This window comes from Silurus aristotelis (genome assembly GCF_946808225.1).
Source record: "Silurus aristotelis genome assembly, chromosome: 15".
NCBI classification, from domain to species: domain Eukaryota; kingdom Metazoa; phylum Chordata; class Actinopteri; order Siluriformes; family Siluridae; genus Silurus; species Silurus aristotelis.
The window spans coordinates 6,167,739-6,186,587 of record NC_139588.1 but is presented as its reverse complement, the minus strand read 5'-3'; the positions used below and the strand labels follow the sequence as shown (position 1 = coordinate 6,186,587).

General features: G+C 40.1%; 1 protein-coding gene across 16 annotated transcripts in view; it reads left to right on the top strand.

Moving 5' to 3' along the window:
- palld (palladin, cytoskeletal associated protein) overlaps positions 1 to 10,733 on the top strand; it is a 104,440-nt gene extending 93,707 nt beyond the window's left edge. For all 16 annotated transcript variants that reach the window (XM_083562949.1, XM_083562941.1, XM_083562956.1 and 13 more), the window contains 8 exons: positions 488 to 709; positions 1,338 to 1,487; positions 2,134 to 2,222; positions 2,946 to 3,078; positions 5,102 to 5,309; positions 5,416 to 5,581; positions 6,215 to 6,348; positions 8,907 to 10,733. In XM_083562949.1, the coding sequence (XP_083419075.1) occupies positions 488 to 709; positions 1,338 to 1,487; positions 2,134 to 2,222; positions 2,946 to 3,078; positions 5,102 to 5,309; positions 5,416 to 5,581; positions 6,215 to 6,348; positions 8,907 to 9,067 (1,263 nt within the window). In that variant the 3' untranslated portion in view covers positions 9,068 to 10,733. The remainder of the gene's footprint in view (positions 1 to 487; positions 710 to 1,337; positions 1,488 to 2,133; positions 2,223 to 2,945; positions 3,079 to 5,101; positions 5,310 to 5,415; positions 5,582 to 6,214; positions 6,349 to 8,906) is intronic.
- Positions 10,734 to 18,849: the final 8,116 nt, after the last annotated feature.

Sequence of the window (18,849 nt, the reverse complement as noted above, 5' to 3'; positions counted from 1 at the left end):
AAGCCGATGGTCTGAGCTGTCCATGATCCAACCCTCTTTATTATTACCTTCTGCAATCTTTTGTGTTTGCGATATGATCTGGGGAATCTTAATGACTGCAGTCGGGCTAAAAGAAAGAATCGGAGCATGTGTGTGGGTTCAGCTTTGATACTCTATAAAAGATGAACACGGTTTTCTCTTCCTGGAATGATCCTTATATTATTTTAACCTAATGTTCACTTAATGTTTAATACATCTGTGTGCACAACTGTGCACTGTGTATCTGAGAGAGGATGGATGAATGATAGATACTACAAAATGTGTGTGTGAGTGTGAGCACGCACTTCAATCCACATTTCATCACATATTTTCTGGTTGTCACACTTTTCTACTTTGTAACCTCACACCTATTTCGCCTCACACTCTGTGGTGCTTGTTAAACTGTAGTGCCCAGCAGATCTTTTTTCTTCTAACCGATCGTTCCCGCCTTTTCTCTTCTCGGTCTCAGGAGTACAAGGTTTCGAGCTTCGAGCAGCGGCTGATCAGCGAGATCGAGTTCCGGTTGGAGCGCTCCCCGGTGGAAGAGAGCGACGATGATGTCCAGCATGGCGACGACCCTCTGGAAAACTGTGTGGCACCGTACTTCGACCAAAAACTCAGACACTTCAAAGTGTTCGAGGGCATGCCTGTCACTTTCAGCTGCAAGGTCATCGGGGATCCTAACCCTAAGGTCAGAGGTCAAAGTTGTTGGTTGATCGATTCTTATTCTGAAAGTGCATGTGGTATGAGAAAAGTGAGAGAAAGAGAGAGAAAAAAGCTAAAGAAAAAAAGGGATAATGAAATGAGACAGTTACAGGGAGTGGTTAGTGGTGGTAGTTTTTATTATTATTATTATTATTATTATTATTATAAATTATTATTAAAGTTTATGTTTCTCTGCTGTTGCTGGAATTCCTGCCATATATGGCAAATGTATTGGGACACCTGCCTCAGCCATATGTATATTGGGGTATATATATATATATATATATATATATATATATATATATATATATATATATATAGTATATAGGGTACACTGACTGCACCCTAGGCCTCCTCACCTACACCATTACCTGACTTTACTAACACCATTGTGGCTGAAAGAATCTTAAAAAGAAATCTAGTGGAGCATCTTCTCAGAATAGTGGAGGTAATTAGAACAGCAAATAAGAACTAAATGTGGAATGGGATGTTCAGAAAGCACATTCCAATCTTACAGTCAGGTGTCTGCAAACCTTTGTTTATTTAGAGTGTGTTTGTGCAAATGTTATTTATTGACATATGTTTACATGTTAAATGGATTTATGTTTGTGTAGGTGTACTGGTTTAAAGATGGAAAACAGATCTCAAAACGGAGCGAGCACTACCGCATCAGTCGAGATCCAGACGGGACATGCTTTCTACACACGGCCGCCGCTTCTCTGGATGACGACGGCAACTACACCATCATGGCTGGAAATCCTGGGGTACATCCGCAAGCTGAATTTTTATATATATGTATATATATAAAAAAGATGATCCCTGAGTTTACGATGGTTCGACTGGATTCTTCGATCTTACGATTACGATAGCGATACGACACAATTGTAAAAATATTGAAGATTTCGCGAAACAGGCAGCAGCGAACGATGTACGATACGTTGTACGTGCAGATGGGATGAGCGTATCTCTCGCCCTGTGAGATTCCTCACTCTCGCTAGCGGTCAATGGAGTAAAGTCTCAATATGTATTTTTTTCTGTTTCAAACGGTTTCAAACAGCAATTTTTATGATACAAGCAGGTCTTCCAAGCACCCAAGTATGTCTCCTGCCTATAATGAAAAAAGAAGAGAAAAGCAATCAGGTTAGAGCAGAAAATAAAAATAATAAATCAGCATGAAGCAGGAAAGACTGTCACAGTCATAGCACGTGAAACCCAGCTATCACCTCAGCGATATCGATAATTATAAAGGACAAGAAGCAAATAATGGAAGCTGTGAAATCATCTGCTTCAGTTCATCTTTATATTATATATTTTTGACTTTCGATGGGGTCCGCGTAAAGAATCTCCATCGTAAGTAGAGGACTACCTGTATATGATGAATAATCTGCTCCCTATTTTGGCTCCTCTCAGGGCAGGGTGAGCTGCACCGGAAGGATGATGGTGCAGGCAGTGAACCAGAGGGGGCGAAGCCAGCGCGCTATACCTGGCCACATCCGCAGGTAAACAAGCTCTACCATTACATTACTCATTCCCCATATCCGCCATCTGACCTGCAACTCCAGCCTTTTGATTTCCTGTGCTGTAATTGTAAGAAAGTTGAGCTCATGAGTTATTTCTGTTTGATGTCTGTCTCCTTCTGGCTTTACCTCAGCATTATGTGATTATACAGAGGGTGTGTCCATTTTTAAAGACACCTGCGTGTTGTCCAACAAGCTGGACTCAGTTTACCACTTGGTTGCCATTTGCATTGCAATGCATTGTTTGCATCAGTAAAAAACTATTTCTATATAATTATTAGTAGGTGCGCTATATTTTTATTATTTAGAGCGTGACCAATAATTTGTGATCGATAGTTAATATCTAAAAATATTTTATAATATATGATGTAGCCGCTGCTACGTGAACACGATGTATCACAACGCTACTGAGACCGAGGCGTGTCCTGAGAGTCACATCGAATACAGATTAACATGGCAGAGGTAGATTTGCGTCTTCCTGGAGATTGAACAGGACATTAAATTGAATTGTACTTATTTTTTCCATTGCATCGTATTGTATTGTATTGTGTAAAGAACCAGTACTATCATATAAACGTTTCCGATATTTAATAGTATTTTTGCATACTTCTATTAGATTACCAGCTGATGCAGCTTCTCTAGCAGATGTATTACAGACTGCTAGTGTTTCTTCATCCACTATTCGCCTTTCTTTTTCCCTGATAGGGCCCGTTCCAGATCCAGAGACGGAGGCGAGGAGAACGAGAACATTCAGGAGCGCCACTTCCGCCCCCATTTCCTGCAGGCCCCAGGTGATCTAATCGTCCAGGAGGGGAGACTCTGCCGCATGGACTGTAAGGTGAGGCTTAAAGACTAAATACCAGAGACATGCTGAGAGAGCTGTCAGATTACATGCAAGTTTTTGTTTTGTTTTGTTTTCCTAAAACAGATACTTAAGTGGAATTGTTGTAGAAGCCGTTTCAGCCGTATTTTTGTGTTATCCAAAAAGTAGTAGTGTGTGTGTTTGTGTGTGTCTCCAGTATCTATAAAATGTTTCCTCCCTATGCATTCCACACTGGAGTTGGAAAAAAAAAAATCCGAGGCTTGATGATTCAGCACCTCTCAAATGACAAATGGCTTCCAGTGAAAGAGGAGGACGCTGGAAAATATTCCCTTGTGCATTTTTACTTCATTATTTCTGTGTTAACCCTTTAACCCAAAGTAATCGCTCCCTTGCATTACAGTCTGTCCTGAGTCTTCCGTCAGAGCAGTTTCTCCTCCTCTCTCTTTGCTATTACTTTGCACCCTGTTGCACAGCTACTTCACATAATTCCACTGAAGCCACTGTTCCACATGCTACTAAAAAAAGGCCTGTAATTAGAAGTACCATACTTGCATGCAGAGCGGCTGCTGGTATTTATTTCTTGCCGATTTGTTTCCTGCCACTCCGCAGCTCCGATTTTTCCAAGCCAAAAACGTCCCTTAGTGCAGGGAGTACAGAGAGGGATAAATTCTGACATGGAATAAAAGCATTTTCTTCTCCAGTGGCCTCTGTAGAGATGCGCGCACACACACACACACACACACACACACACACACACACACACACACACACACACACACACACACACACACACACACACACACACACACACACACACACACACACAAAAGAAATCTGCAAAAATCATAAGCAGAATTTAAGGGACCATTCTATCATTAAACAACACTTTCATGCATACATTATTTGAAAATGTAGGCAGTTATATTTTCCTAAATATAACTTTTATATATATATAAAAGCAAATGGATTGGTACATAGAATAACATTAGTTCATGGATGAATCAATAATAAAATGAATATATGGTTTAAGGTTCATTTAAAAAAAAAAAAACTTTAAACATATGTTGAAAATAATATGTTTTATGTTGGGCGTCTATAGAATAAAAAATGTAATAACGATTAATCGCATGATTGTCATGAGTTAACTCGTGATTAATCACAACCTTATCGCACATTTGTATCTGTTCTAAACATACCTTCAATTAATACATTTTACGATTTTAATGCTCTAATCAACATGGACAAATATGGATGCTTTATGCAAATGAATGTTTGTTATTAGTAAAACCGAATTCAACATAGGGCATGAAGACAAAATATTATTGTTTTAAATGTTTTAAAGTAATTATGGTTTATTCAATTACGTAAAATCATCAGGACACCAGACAGAAATATTGTGCATATATATATATATATATATATATATATGCAGTAGATAGATGAAGATTATGTAATAACGTACTGACTCTCGAGGTGTTAATTACTTAAAATGTACAGTAAAAGTCAATAAGCTTTTTATTGTAGCCTAAAGCAAAAAAATTATATTTTGTAGATATTATGCAGAAATCAGGCTTTCCTAGATTTCAGAAATGTTAAATGAAAATTATTTGAAATGTACATTGACTTGATTGACATTGATTTGTATAAAAGAATTAAATGCATTTAACATGAAAAAAAGTCTGATTTGGAAATGATTATCTGGTCACACAAAGTATTATAGTCCATATGTTGGAAAGTCTTTGTTCTACTGTAGGAAAGATGGAGAGAGTCATTTTGCCACACCTGAGGGTGGAGTAGGTATTGGGTTTCTGAAGAGAAGGTGAGGCTTGTTAACAAAAGAGCTTAAGTTTTTAACATAATCCAATTTCCAATGGGAAACCACTTAGCACCAGCCGACACTCACGGCGGGAGATACACACACATATCAACTTTCAGATAGCAGAAGCATACCTTGGTCTGGCATTGTGAAAAAAGTGTGGAAAAAAATTACTAGAATGGGTTTACCAGAAAAACTGACTCGATATCTAATTCTCCACAGGTCAGCGGTTTACCCACGCCTGATCTGATCTGGCAGATCAATGGCCACACCATCCGTCCAGATTCCTCTCATAAAATGCTGGTGAGAGAGAATGGAGTCCATTCGTTGGTAATCGAGCCTGTGACTAGCAGAGACGCTGGAGTTTATACATGCATTGCCAGCAACAGGGCCGGACAGAATTCCTTTAACCTGGAGCTGATTGTAGCTGGTACGTTATAATAATAATAATAATAATAATAATAATAATAATAATAATAATAATAATGACAAAGCAAGACTAACAAATCCAATCTGTCTGATGTTTTCTGTTACAGCTAAAGAGATGCACAAAGCTCCTTCCTTCATCGAGAAGCTCCAGAACACAAGCGTCGCTGAGGGTTACCCTGTGCGCTTGGAATGCCGTGTGTCCGGAGTCCCTTTCCCTCAGATCTTTTGGAAGAAGGAGAATGAGTCAATCACTCACAACACTGACAGAATAAGGTATTTTCCCATTGTCACACTGCCTGAACTGACCTGAAACTGGTTCACCAATCACAGGGCTTGACATGTAGAATCTCTAGTTTTATAAGTAATATTTATACTCATATGAAGTCTGAAATACTGCTTTAGTCTAAAGGGGCAAACCAAATGAGGTCGTAAGTTCAGTTCACCGAGCAATAAGCGACAAAGTGCTTTGTGAGGTCTCCCTATGGAAGTCGTGTCTCTCTCTCTCTGGAAGTATGTTTCATCTGAAAAGCAGGCTCAAGCTGTAGCACACCGGCCGCTCCATAAATGGCAACCCGGAGCGGCCGCAGTTGACAAGCTGTCTGAAGTGTTACAACGTGTATACACAAACAGCGACAGGCAAGGCCTTGTAAAGGGGAGCACTCACAGACACACACAGTACAGTACAGCTTCTGTTCCGAGTTAGGTTTCTTCAAACCAGCAGAAAATAATTAGTCTTTGGCGAAGAAAGGTCGGTCGACCACATCAAGAAAGCAGTAAAAATGCTGTTTTTGGGCACAAATTGTGTGTGTTTGTGTGTAGCAGCTATTTGTTGTTCAAACTACAATTACATTTTGCGAGTGGGGAAAAAAAAAACATCTGTTTAACCCTTCTGTGTTTGTTTCCCAGCATGCACCAGGACAACTTCGGCTATCTGTGCATGATCATTCAGCCGGCTTTGAAGGAGGACGCAGGCTGGTACACCGTTTCAGCCAAGAACGAAGCAGGAATCGTCTCCACCACAGCACGACTCGATGTTCACCGTAAGTATTATACACACACGTACAGCGTATATAAAAATGATATACGAAATTATATTAATGAAGTTGCAGGTTTTTTAAATGTTAAGACAACAATAACAATCTTCCAAAAAACTGAAATTGGAAAAGAAATTTAATAATTGGGAAATAATTTGTCCCATTAGGAATAATTAAATAAAAACAATTTAAAAAGTACAACAAGTTTACCGGTCAAATTCAGAATTAGCGCACATCAAAATGAACAAAGTCACGGCTTTAGAAAAAGATAATCACAGTCCTGGAACGGCCCGACCAGAGCCCGGACCACATTCCCATCGAAAAACCTATGGAATAACCCAAACCGAAAGGAGATCTTGCAATTTAAAGAAACCTTTTTTTTTTTTTTTGCTGCAAAGAAGAGTGGGATAAAATTCCAAAGTCTAGATGTGTGAGGTTAATAGAGCCTTGAAAAGCTTTTACTAAAAATTGAGATTTTTACCTCCAGGTTTGAAATGATTATGAACAAACAATAAAAGGAAAAGGAAAACTCGCAGATAATCCGAATCCATTCGCAGACTTAATTAAGACGGAACACAAATTGGGTATTCATTCATTCATTCATTCATTTTCTCCCGCTTATCCGTAAATCCGGGTCGCGGGGGCAGCAGTCTAAGCAGGCCACCGCCTTCGACTGCTGCCCAATCCACACAGCACCGTCCCTTACGGTCCCTCCTGCAGGTGGTGAGCCCACGGGAAGAAATTGGGTATTAGATATAAGATAATTCAGAGTTTAGGTACCTGGGGTCAATAGTGCAAAGCAATGGAGAGTGTGTTAGAGAAGTAAAGAAAAGAGTGATAGCAGGAGTGATTTGTGATAGACGAGAGTGAAAGGAAAAGTTTAGAGGACTGTGGTGAGACCTGAGATGTTGTATGGTTTAGAGACAGTGGCATTGAGTAAAAGACAGGAAGAGGAGCTGGAGGTAGCAGAGCTGAAGATGTTTTTGTTGGGAGTGACGAGGATGGACAGGATTAGAAATGAATTTATTAGAGGGACAGCGCATGTAGGAGCTTTTAGAGACAAATCTGTCTTTATGTTTTAAAAATTTCATAAGGGCGCGTAGACGTTTTATATCCACCGTACATGCTGATCAGACACAGACACATAAAACTCAACGCTGAAACGATACGTTCACGAACGAACACCTGGGGTGCAACAATTTCACATTCACTCAGGCGCAGGAATGTGGACTAAGAGCCAAACTCGGGTGATGTATGTGGAAGCGATGTGCAACATGTGCGTAGATGTAGCCAATCTAAGGGAACTCCCTTTCCGGCACCAAAACCGTTGTATCATCAACTCTGTTACATGCGATATTAGTTCATTAAGTCAACAAAGCATCCGACTACAGTTATGCGAGTGTCCTGTAGAGAGGATGGTCTCTATAATAGCGAGCATAAAGGAACCATTACAACATGCTGGCAAGTGGAAGAACCCAAGCAATAAAATTATATTGTGTGTGTAATACTGTGCTGAATGTTTCGCTCGCATGTAAAGCTGTTTTTCCATGGTGTAGAAAGCGGATTACGTCATGCAGTGTTCGGGTCGTCTCTGTCTAGGCAGAGCGTTAAAACCTGCTCAGTACACACTCGAGTGAAACATTCATTTTTATTTATTACCAGAAACCGATCTTTTCATCCCAGGATGGTTGACTACTGCTAACACACTCTATGGGCAAAAATCTGTAGGCACCTGACCATAAGTACATGCTTTTTTGAATTCTACATGGAGTCTCCGTTTGCTGTTGTAAAAACTTCCACTCCTTTGGGAAGATGTTCCTTTAGATTTTAAGGAGATTTGTGCTCATTCAGCTACAAGCGTGTTAAGTAAAGTCAGGTACTGATGTAGGAGAGGTGAGGAGACCTGGGGTGTCCTTCCAGTTCATCCCATGGAAAGTGTATCTTCATGGAGCTGGTTTTGTGCACAGGGGTATTGTCATGCTGGAACAGGTTTGGGTCTCCTAGTTCAAGCGATGGGAAAATTTCATTCGGTTCAACGCAATACAATTGTGTGCCTCCAACTTTGCAGTAACAGTTTGGTGAAGAACCACAAACTGAAGAAAATTCAGGTCCGAATAGATGTCAATATATATGATTATCTCTTTATCGTGGCACCTGTTATTGGGTGGATATATTTTTTAGGCAGCAAGTGAACATTCTGTCCTCAAAGTTGACGTGTTAGAAGCAGAAAAAATGAGCGAGCGTAAGGATTTGAACGAGTTCCAAAGCTTCCAGCATCTCCAAAACTGCAGCTCTTGTGGAATGTTTCCGGTCTGCAGTGGTCAGTATCTATCAAAAGTGTTTGAATGAAGGAACAGTGGTGAACCGGCGATAGGGCCCATGTGGTCCGATCCAACAGACGAGCTCCTGTAGCTCAAACTGCTGAAGAAGTGAATGATGTTAATGCTCGATGAGTCAAGACTGTTTTGGCAGCAAAAGGGGGACCAACACAATATTAGGCAGGTGTTCATATACCTGATCTATGTATACACTTGACTAAAGAAATTGTATTCTTTTTTTCCTAGACCAGTATCAGCAGACACACACCCCGAAGCCCAAGAAGGTGCGTCCTTCGACCAGCCGCTACGCCGCATTGACCGAGCGTGGCCTGGACGTGAAGGCAGCTTTCTTCCCAGACTCCAGCCCCCTTCCCCCTGGCACCCTGGTGGAGAGCGATGACCTGTAGATGCTTGCTCAGAAAACCTCACGCTATTAATCATGACCCTGTGACCCCCCGTGCCACCGTCCCAGAAACAGACACCACCAACAGACATACCAGAGGAACACCGAATCTTCTCGGCTGTTCGAAGCTTAGCTGAAGAAAAAAAAAAATTCAATCCAGAAAATAAATAAATAACTAAACCAGATTCCAGTTCACTACAAATTTGGAAGATTTTCGGTCCATGTGAGACGATGGGAATTGAGGAGGTGTGAGAAGCACTGAAGTGAGATCATATCTATTTTCTTTCAGACAGTACACACACACGCACACGCACACGCACACACTCACACACACACACGCACACACTCACACACACATATACACACACACACACACACACACACACACACACACACACACACACACACACACACACACACACCAAGCTGAGTTGAGGAAGGAGGTACTAAACCAATGATCACCTTTTCTACCATAAGTGCCTGATTCAAAACCAAGACGTAGCTTCTAGTTCTGCATGTGTTACTACGATTCCAGTGTGTAGCACTCAACACTCAGTGCCTTTGTTTCTTCAAGAGCTATTCGATTTGTAGCAGAAAGATTCATGGGAAATGGGGTGGAGTTTCTAACGGGTACGTTTAATATAATTCGCTTTTTAATAGTGGCGTTCCCTATTTGTAGTGAACTTTCTTTTTCTTTTTTTTTATTTGAACCACAGCAGTCTTGGGTGTAGATAGACTGATCACAGTACCACAGATATCCACCATGTCTGGACGCCATAGATTATTGCACAAGGCCGGGCCTTTTTATTATTATTATTATTATTATATATTTTTTGTCTTTCTCTATCTTGTGTTTGGGAATAGGGAAGTTGATACAGGTGCTGAACCGGTTTATGAGGTTGAATGATTTTCAGAATGATAAATGAGAGTGGGTGTAGGAATACTAGGAACGAGGGCGATCCGATGCAGGAGATACTAAGAATTACTAAGAAGAAGAACATGAAGTGTTATTGGCTGCGGAAGAGATTACACTGTCTCTTTAAACAGAACGTGAGAAGGTTTCAAAGAATTTACATAACACAAATTAGCGACTCCGAGGACACAGTGGATACGAGATGGTACACGAGTTATAGGGGCTTCCGAAAGCGTATTTCCCGCTCACACACAACTGTGTACTTTATAATATGAGGAAAAAGGGGGAAAGGGGAGTATTTATAGCCAGATGCAGACATTAAATTATATTAGTGATTTTTTTTTCCTCATGGCTTTAAGCCCAGTCTTTATTTAACTATATATTTACCACCATTTGAATTATTTACACGTATCTTTTTTTTCCTTTGTATTAATATATAGCTCTATTACACATATATCCACGTATTCAACTCTGGTACTTGTATTATGTAACAATATCTTAGTCGACTAGAGTCAAGGGTAGCAGGATTGCACAAATGTAAAGCTTGCAGAAATATGACCTTCATATGTACTCACTCAACTCCTTTCAATATATATATATATTTTTTTGCCTCTTACTTCTGTCTCAACACAAAACATACTTAAGGACCGATGAAAGATTTTGTTCTTTTAGTTCCAAGCTGACATGCCGCTATATAAAATGTTCTTCTGACTGTTTTTGGTTTATGAACAATATAAATAAAATTCTCTGGATATACAAGACCTGTGGTAAATGTGCGTCTTTTTCTTGAAGTAAGGCATAATATACTCAGGACCACCTATTTGTTGATTATTAGCATGTTTTGTTGCTTTGGGACCACAACCAGTGGTAGCTCAGTTGGACATCTGATCAGAAGGTTGTGAGTTTAAATCCCAGCACCACCAACACTGAAATGAGGTAATGGAAGTACCAAAGAGGCCAAATGTAATAAATGTAAATGCAATTTTCTCATTTAATGAAGATAGACGGGTCCAAATTTTACTGAGGCAAATTCTGGAATCGCTTACACTCACTGTCCACTTTATTAGGAACAACTGGACATTTGTGCAGATACAAGTCTGAGAGAGCCTGTAAACATTTACAACAAATATCCGAACGAAGCGAATTCTGATTGTGATCTAACGTGACGGTTTTCTCGGTTGCTTTGGGAGCAAAAAAAATTCTCAAAACAACTCTTTCGACCTCCACATCATGTCGTCATTTGCGCACATCATAAAAGCAATTTCATGTTGCTTTAATTGAATTGTGAAAGGCTTCGGTACATTTGTTCAATTGACTGCATTCAATTGTCTGCTGTTTTTCTTCGTTATTAATTATTTGTCACGTTGATCAAAAATATATGATACTGGTTCTTACTTGATTAGTTTTAACCCCCAAAACATTTTGGCATCAATTCAACGTGTAGGTCATTAATTGTGAAATGGTTAAACCAGTTATTTTTTTACTTTTTTTATTTTGTAAATGTGTCTTAAATTGATGAATTGGGCAGATGAATCTTGAATTTCGATAATCAATAAAAACCAATAAGCAACTAGTTCTCTAAAATAGGTCAAAGGTGAATCTTGTGAACCTTTAATTGGCGAAACGAGCGAACACGAGTACAGAACAGTAAAAGTGTAAATCCTCTAGCAATCAGTATCCCACATACAGTAATGTGTACATTTGCACTGTTCATTTGCAAATTAATAGACGCCGTACAGAAAACATTTAGCATTTTCGATCATCGTGATCCAAACCGTAGTTTACGTCAGAAAACGCTGAAACCGTGTGCCGTCATACAGACAACATGACTAAACATCTTGTTTGTAAACAATGACAAAAGGGCTCGTTCTGATGGCAATGAGATGTTTCTTGACACAAATACTTACTTTTGAGAGATGAGAAATATATTTGTAAGAAATATGTTGTGTTGCCGTTTGTACACATTGTATTAAGGAATGCACTTACTGGTTTGCAAATATTTAAAATGCTCCAAAGCAACTGAGAAAAACTGTGATAGCACCTGGTTGAAATATTTCAGAAACTGCTGATCTCCTAAAATTTTCACACACAACAGTCTGTAGAGTTTACACAGACTCTACAGAAAAAAAATTTCCCCAAACAACATGCAGCACCTTATAGAGAAACTTTATAGAGAAAATTATCAATCCGGTCTGAGCTGACTGGAAGTCTATAGTAAAATAGTCAAATAATCACTTTTTGCAAACCGTGGTCAGTAGAAAAGCATCTCAGAATGTATGACATGTGAAACCTTGAGGTGGATGAGCTGCAACAGAAGACTAGATCAGGTTCCACTCCTGTCAGCTAAAAAAAGAGGCCATGATGGAGACGGATTTACTCAAACTAGAGTATAACGTATATATTTCCATACACGATGCTCTAAATTCAGTTTCAGGTCAGTTTTCAGTTTTATAGTGCATGTAAAGCTTATGCATGGAGGATAAAGAGCTAATAATAAATAAAAAATATATTTTAGTTCACATTTCTAAAATGTATCCAAATGAATCATCACACACTCCATAAAGATCTGACTATTGTTTTTCTTTCATTGTATTTTATATGAGATGCATTTAAAGGAATATACTTGCATGTATGACAACACCATGTCGGAGGCAGAGTAAAGATGACATCATTCCGCGACTCAGATCCTCCACACGCCGACCTCTGACCTCAACCTTCTGCACTACAGCATAAAGCCCCCTACAAACACACACCACTAAAATCACTCAATGAGCTAAAAATAAACCGCAGCCTGAATCTTAATCCAACTCAGCTGTGTGCCTGTGATGAGGGTCTGAGCAGAATCCCTCCCGTGGGAAAGGAGGATAAAACATAAAAGTTACGATTACACCGCAAGAAAGTATGTTCTGGTGTCAGTGCTGTTTTCTTTGCCATCTCTGTGTTTTGTCTCTGCAGCTTCACTGTGAAGACTTTATTAGAATGGTTATAAAAAATAAAAGTGATTTATAGCTCTAAGTATATTACAGTACATACATCAGTACTGTGTATACATGGCTTTACTACTATATACGACTAAAAATATGTGCCCACCTCAGCATCACAACCATGATGTATACCATGGGTCTTTAACAGGGGGTCCGGGTAATTGGTTACATTTAAAAAATTGTGTAAAAAGAAAATTTGCATAAAAGAGGGTAAAAACATCAAAGAAAAAATACTTTTTTCATTTTCACATAATGTATAACAGTCCACCTGATAGTAAAAGGAAAATGGATGAAACTACAAATCTATTAAAATAAAAGACAAATGTGAACAACTTAAATGTTCTTAGTAAACTTAAAAGTTAATATTATTCTATTAATATCAGTGGCTATTTTGGACACATTTTCTATTAGGGGGTCCCTGCCCCATGACTCTTTCGCCTAACGGGTCCTTGACCTGAAAAACTTGCAGACCCTGGGTGTATACATAATACCTTTATATTTTATATACAAATCATTCACAACCATCCATAAAAAAAGGTTTGACACATTCAATAATCAATGCAAAATCTCCAGTTCAAAATCTCTTCAGCAGAGAAATAGGTACATAATTTGAATGGGTGAGGGTGAGGCAGGGGGGCTGCTGTAGGGGGCGCTCACTGGCACCTATACCTAGAAAGGGTCCTTCTGTACTATTTCCTAATTACAATTTCCCTTTAATGGAACCAAAAACCCAAACACTGTTCCATCACGATGTGCCTGTAGACAAAAGCGAGCTGAAGTGATGCTGCATCTAGAACATTCCTCGTGATCATTCCTGTGAATTCTGGATAAGAACATGTTTTAAACGCGTGGACCGCAAATGGTTATGGTTTGTATCCATGATGCTGCCTCTAGAACAAGCTCTTACACGAATAAACAGAGAAGTTCATTAATAATCATGAGGAAACACTGTTCTGTCAAGATCGAGTCGTGATAACGAAAAAAAGAAAAAATATATAAATTATATATATATAATTTATATATTTTTTATTTTTTTCGTTCTCACGACTCGATCTTGACACGACTCAATCTTGAGGGCATGCGTTATAACATATATATATATATATATATATATATAATGTTATAACGCATGCCCTCATAGGACTTTCATACAAATCCACAGAGGCATTCTGCAAAATCTAATGGAAATCCTTCTCAGAAAGGTTAAAGCTCAACCTACTAGTAGAAACCACCTCTATATTGGTTTTAGAATGGAACGTTCGACAAGAACACATGGGTACTTATGATCAATTGTCCACAAACTCACAGTCAGAATGACTTGCTGTCTTGTTTTGTGAGGGAGACGGAGCATGCGCGATCTCTCAAAGTCCAATCTTATCCTTAAAGGTTGAAATATGAAACATTTCAGAAAGAAATTTCCGATCTTCCTTGATCGTTCACGCCTGGAGGTCGCTTCCCAAAAAAAAAACTGCTGGAAGAACGTCGGTACTGAAAGCGCTGCGGTTGGCTAATGTTTTTTACTATAAATCGAAATCATGTGTGGTGTTACAGTTGAGTGAACATATGTAATTTATGTATTTTAAGTATGACCACAAAGTGGATCTGGTTCGCATAAACCTTCAGACCGAGCCGATAAAAGGCTATGGACAATTGCAGTCCTGTTTACAAAGAATTTTAATTCGAGATCTGTAACTACACAAAGTTTTTCAAGTCCTCCCTTTTGCTAATTCCTTCATTGCTGGAAAAGCGGGCAGGAATGAGCGGGGATCAGGAATCACATGGTCAGGTGAAGTCCTCCATCCACCGACATGACATGGCCGGTGATGTACGGAGATTCCAGGAGGAACAGAACGGCGTCCGCTGCTTCGACCGGATCACCAAAGCGACCCAATGGGATCCGCTTTCTATGCTCGTCTTCGTTCAGCTCTGCTGTCATGTCTGTCCGGATGAATCCTGACCACAATTACAAGGCAAAACAAAACCAAAATAAACGCACTGGTTTACAAAACAGTACAATATAATATTGATGAATAAAACACTTTGTATTGAGGAAAGAAGACGGATCAAGGAGACCTGGAGCTACCATGTTGACTCGAATATTTTGAGACGCGACCTCTGTGGCTAGAGAACGTGTGAAGCCCTTTAGGCTGGCTTTGCTAACGCTGTACAATCTCTGATCAGCGTTACAATTCACACCCACCACTGAACCTAGGAGAACACACAAACAGGAAATAACACTAGGGCCTTTTTATTACCTATTTCTTAAAGATAATAGCATGTAATGAAAATGCGCATGTATTAGAAAAGGTTTTAAAGTTAAGCAGATAATAATGATGCCTTAGTGCCGCCTAGTGGCATGTATAAGCATTACATACATTTGATTTCTTTTCTCTTTTTTTTTTTTTTTTTTTTTTTTTTTTTAAATAAACACAAGCCTAACAATTCAACTACTGCAAACTTAAAACTAGGTACACCGTATGTTCAAAATAGCATGTCTGTGTCTTAGGAACAATAAAACACAATAAACAAAGTCTTTCAAGTGTGACGGCCTCATGACCATTCTGCCACTTCTAGTTGTCACGACTCTGTTGCTAGCAACTAAAAGGTGTGTGTGTGTTGTGCTTGACTCTGGTACTGCCATTGAATGTCCCTTATCCGTAAGAATCTTCTGATGGGTCTGATCAAATTTAACACTTGATTTCCTCGTACAACAGTTCAATTTTCCAGCTTAACCGTATATGATCAGTTGTTGGCCATTCGTTTAACCTTTGCTGGCAACCAATGTGCTCTGTGTTTTGTGTCCAACTGAACTCTTACTTGTTCACTCTCACACAGAGGTCTAAGATCTTTCGCTCCTCTGTTGTAGTTGTAGGCCTGTTTGCATTGGTTGTCTTTTACAGCCTGCTCTGTGTTTATAACATCTGGTTTCAGAATACTGTTATGTGTTGGCAGTAATGTTTTAGTTCTCCTGCTTCAAGAGTCTTTGGGCAGGACTGGCATTGAATCCCTGAGATGGGGTGTTCCTGTGCTCTAGAATAGCCCGGTATTGATCAGTCTTTGCGCTCTTTGCCTTTCCCATGAGCTGTTTGGCCATCATTACTGCAGACTCGGCTTTGCGCATATGCCGGAGATGACGTTACATGTCTAAATTCCCGAACAGTGCTGAACTGTCTGAATTCCTGAGAGCTGTACTGTGGCCAGTTATCGGAGATTACTGTGTCTGGGATGCCGTGTCATGCAAAATGGGCCTTTACTTGTGTATCACTGCACCAGAGCTGGTATCAGGAAGACAATCAATTTCACAGAAGTTGGAGAAATAGTCAACTGTGATAAGATATGCTCTGTTGTTGAATGAGAATAAATCTGTTCCCACTTTTGCCCAAGGCCTCATAGGAATGTCATGTGTGCACATAGTCTCTTACTGCTGTCGTACATCCACAGTTCTGCAAACAGCACATTTCCCGATGTATGCTCTGATAGCAGCACTCATCCCAGGCCAGTATACACAGTCCTTTGCTCTGCGCAAGCAGCTTTCAACACCTAGGTGTGACGCATGAATTCTCTCCACAATCTCGGCCCTCAGCTTTGCTGGTACTAGAGCTCTCTCTCCTCTAAAAATCACTCCATCTTGCACACTAAGCTCTTCTCTTACAGAAAAGAATTGTCTTGCCTCTTCTTCCAGCTGAGTTTTCTCCTCTGGCCATCCCTGGACAATCAATCTTTCTGCAACAACTGAAATGTCTCACCCGTAGCAATTTCCCTCTGTATCTTTTGTAGAATCCCTTCTGATATGGACAGGTACTGCAACATGTTGATTGTCTCAATTTCTGTCTCTACTGATCCCTCTGCAGCACACTCTGGTAAGTACGCTCTGCTGAGAGTGTCTGCTAGATGCAATAGTCGACCAGGCACATAGACAACATTACATGTAATATCGCTGTAGTCTCAGAAGCATTCTCTGCAATCTCGGTGCATTGAGCAATGGCTTTCTTACGGGTTTCTAGGGGTTTGTTGTCTGAATGCACTTCTACTTTCCTGCCATAGGTATACTGGTGGAATTTGTCCATTCCAAAAACGATTGCCAGGCATTCTTTTTCTATATGAGCATATCCTTTTTCTGTGAGTGTATGGACCCTGCTGCTATAAGCAACTGGTCACACTGAAGAACAAGGTTGTCGTCTGGGTTGTAGTACTTCAGAACAGGTGCTGAGGCAAATATTTGTTTCAATTTGTTGAATGCTACTTCCTGTACATCAGTCCACTCCTAAACAGTGTCTTTATGTGTCAGTTGTCTCAAAATGTCACAGCTGTCTGATAATTGTGGGCAAAATTTGGAAAAATAGTTCACCATACCTAATAATCTCTGGAGTCCCTTCACATCTGATGGTCTGGGCATCTCCACTATGGCTCTCACCTTCTTTGGATCAGTTGATCATATTAGTCCTTCAGAAGTCAGTCTGTGTCCAATGTATGGCACCTCTTTCTGCCTCATCTTGAGTTTGTTGAAGTTCAGTTTGATGTTTCTGTTTCTACAACGGCTCAGCAGTTGTCTTAGTTTTGCATCATGATCTTTCTCAGCTGCTTCATCATTGTCACCTTCTCCACAGACAAGGATGTTATCTGCTATTATCCGGATTCCTGGGAGCCCCTTCAATGCCTGAGTCAACCTGTGTTGGAACACTTAAGGAGCTGGGCTGATCCCCATTGGCATTCTCATCCATCTATACCTGGCACATGCTGTTGCGAAGGTATTGAGGTAGCTTGACTCTTCTGAAAGCCTTATGTGCCAGAACCTGTCCTTCACATCACAAACGTTAAAGACTCTCGCTTTGGTCAGATCAGGGAGAACATCATCTATGGTGGGCAAGGGAAAGTGTTGATGATTTAGTGCTTTGTTAAGCGGTCTTGGGTCAATGCAAATTCTTAGCTTTCCTGATGGTTTCTTCACCATCACCATGCTGCTAATCCAATCCGTGCTCTTTTCTACATGAGCTATGATGCCTCTCTCCACCAGGCTTCCCAGCTTATCCTTTAGATGTTTCATCAGAGCCACTGGAACTCTTCGCTTTGGAAGCCTTACTGGTTTAACTGCAGGATCCTTTTCTAGGTTATATTTTCCTTCCAGACATCCGTCTCCTTCAAATACATCAGCATACTCCCTATGCATGTGTTAAGTCCCAGTCTAGGGTCACAGTGTGATTACAGGCACGGGGTAAATATATATTAGGTGGATGAAAGTGTATTTAGTAAAAGTGTGATGGGGGAATGGAAACACAAACACCAGGGTATCGTAAACGGAAGGTATATTGAAGTATGTACAATACTAAGCACCGGGACAGACTTTAGGGTGGACAAATAGGCCAAAATAATAAAAAGCACTTTGGACAAACACTAACTGCCTACAAATAAAACCCAAAAGAAAGACAAACCACTTCCCTAACTCCCTCACCAAAACACAGGGAACAAACACACCCAACAGAAATGGCAGCCACACGCCTACTACCGGTAAACAAAACAACAAATATGTATGCACATATATTTACAGATATAAGACAGTGAGGTACAAAAATGGGACAAGGCAAACTCAGAGTCAGAACGGGTGTAGGTCAGTCACAGGAAATCACAAAAACAGCCAAAATAACGAGCAAAGCGAGCGTCGGCTAAGCGAGCTCACGAATCACAGCTTCACCTGGACTTTATAGGCCGACTCCTGGTGATGTCATCAGAAGGGAAGAGGGTGTGGCTTTAGTTCACAGGAATGCAGTGAAGACCTGGACTGGAGTCTCGGGATGGCACCTGAACACAATTACACACTGCATACAAATACAAAATACTGCGGGTTGTAACACGTCACTCTTGTCCCACTGATCCTTTTCTCTGCGACTCATT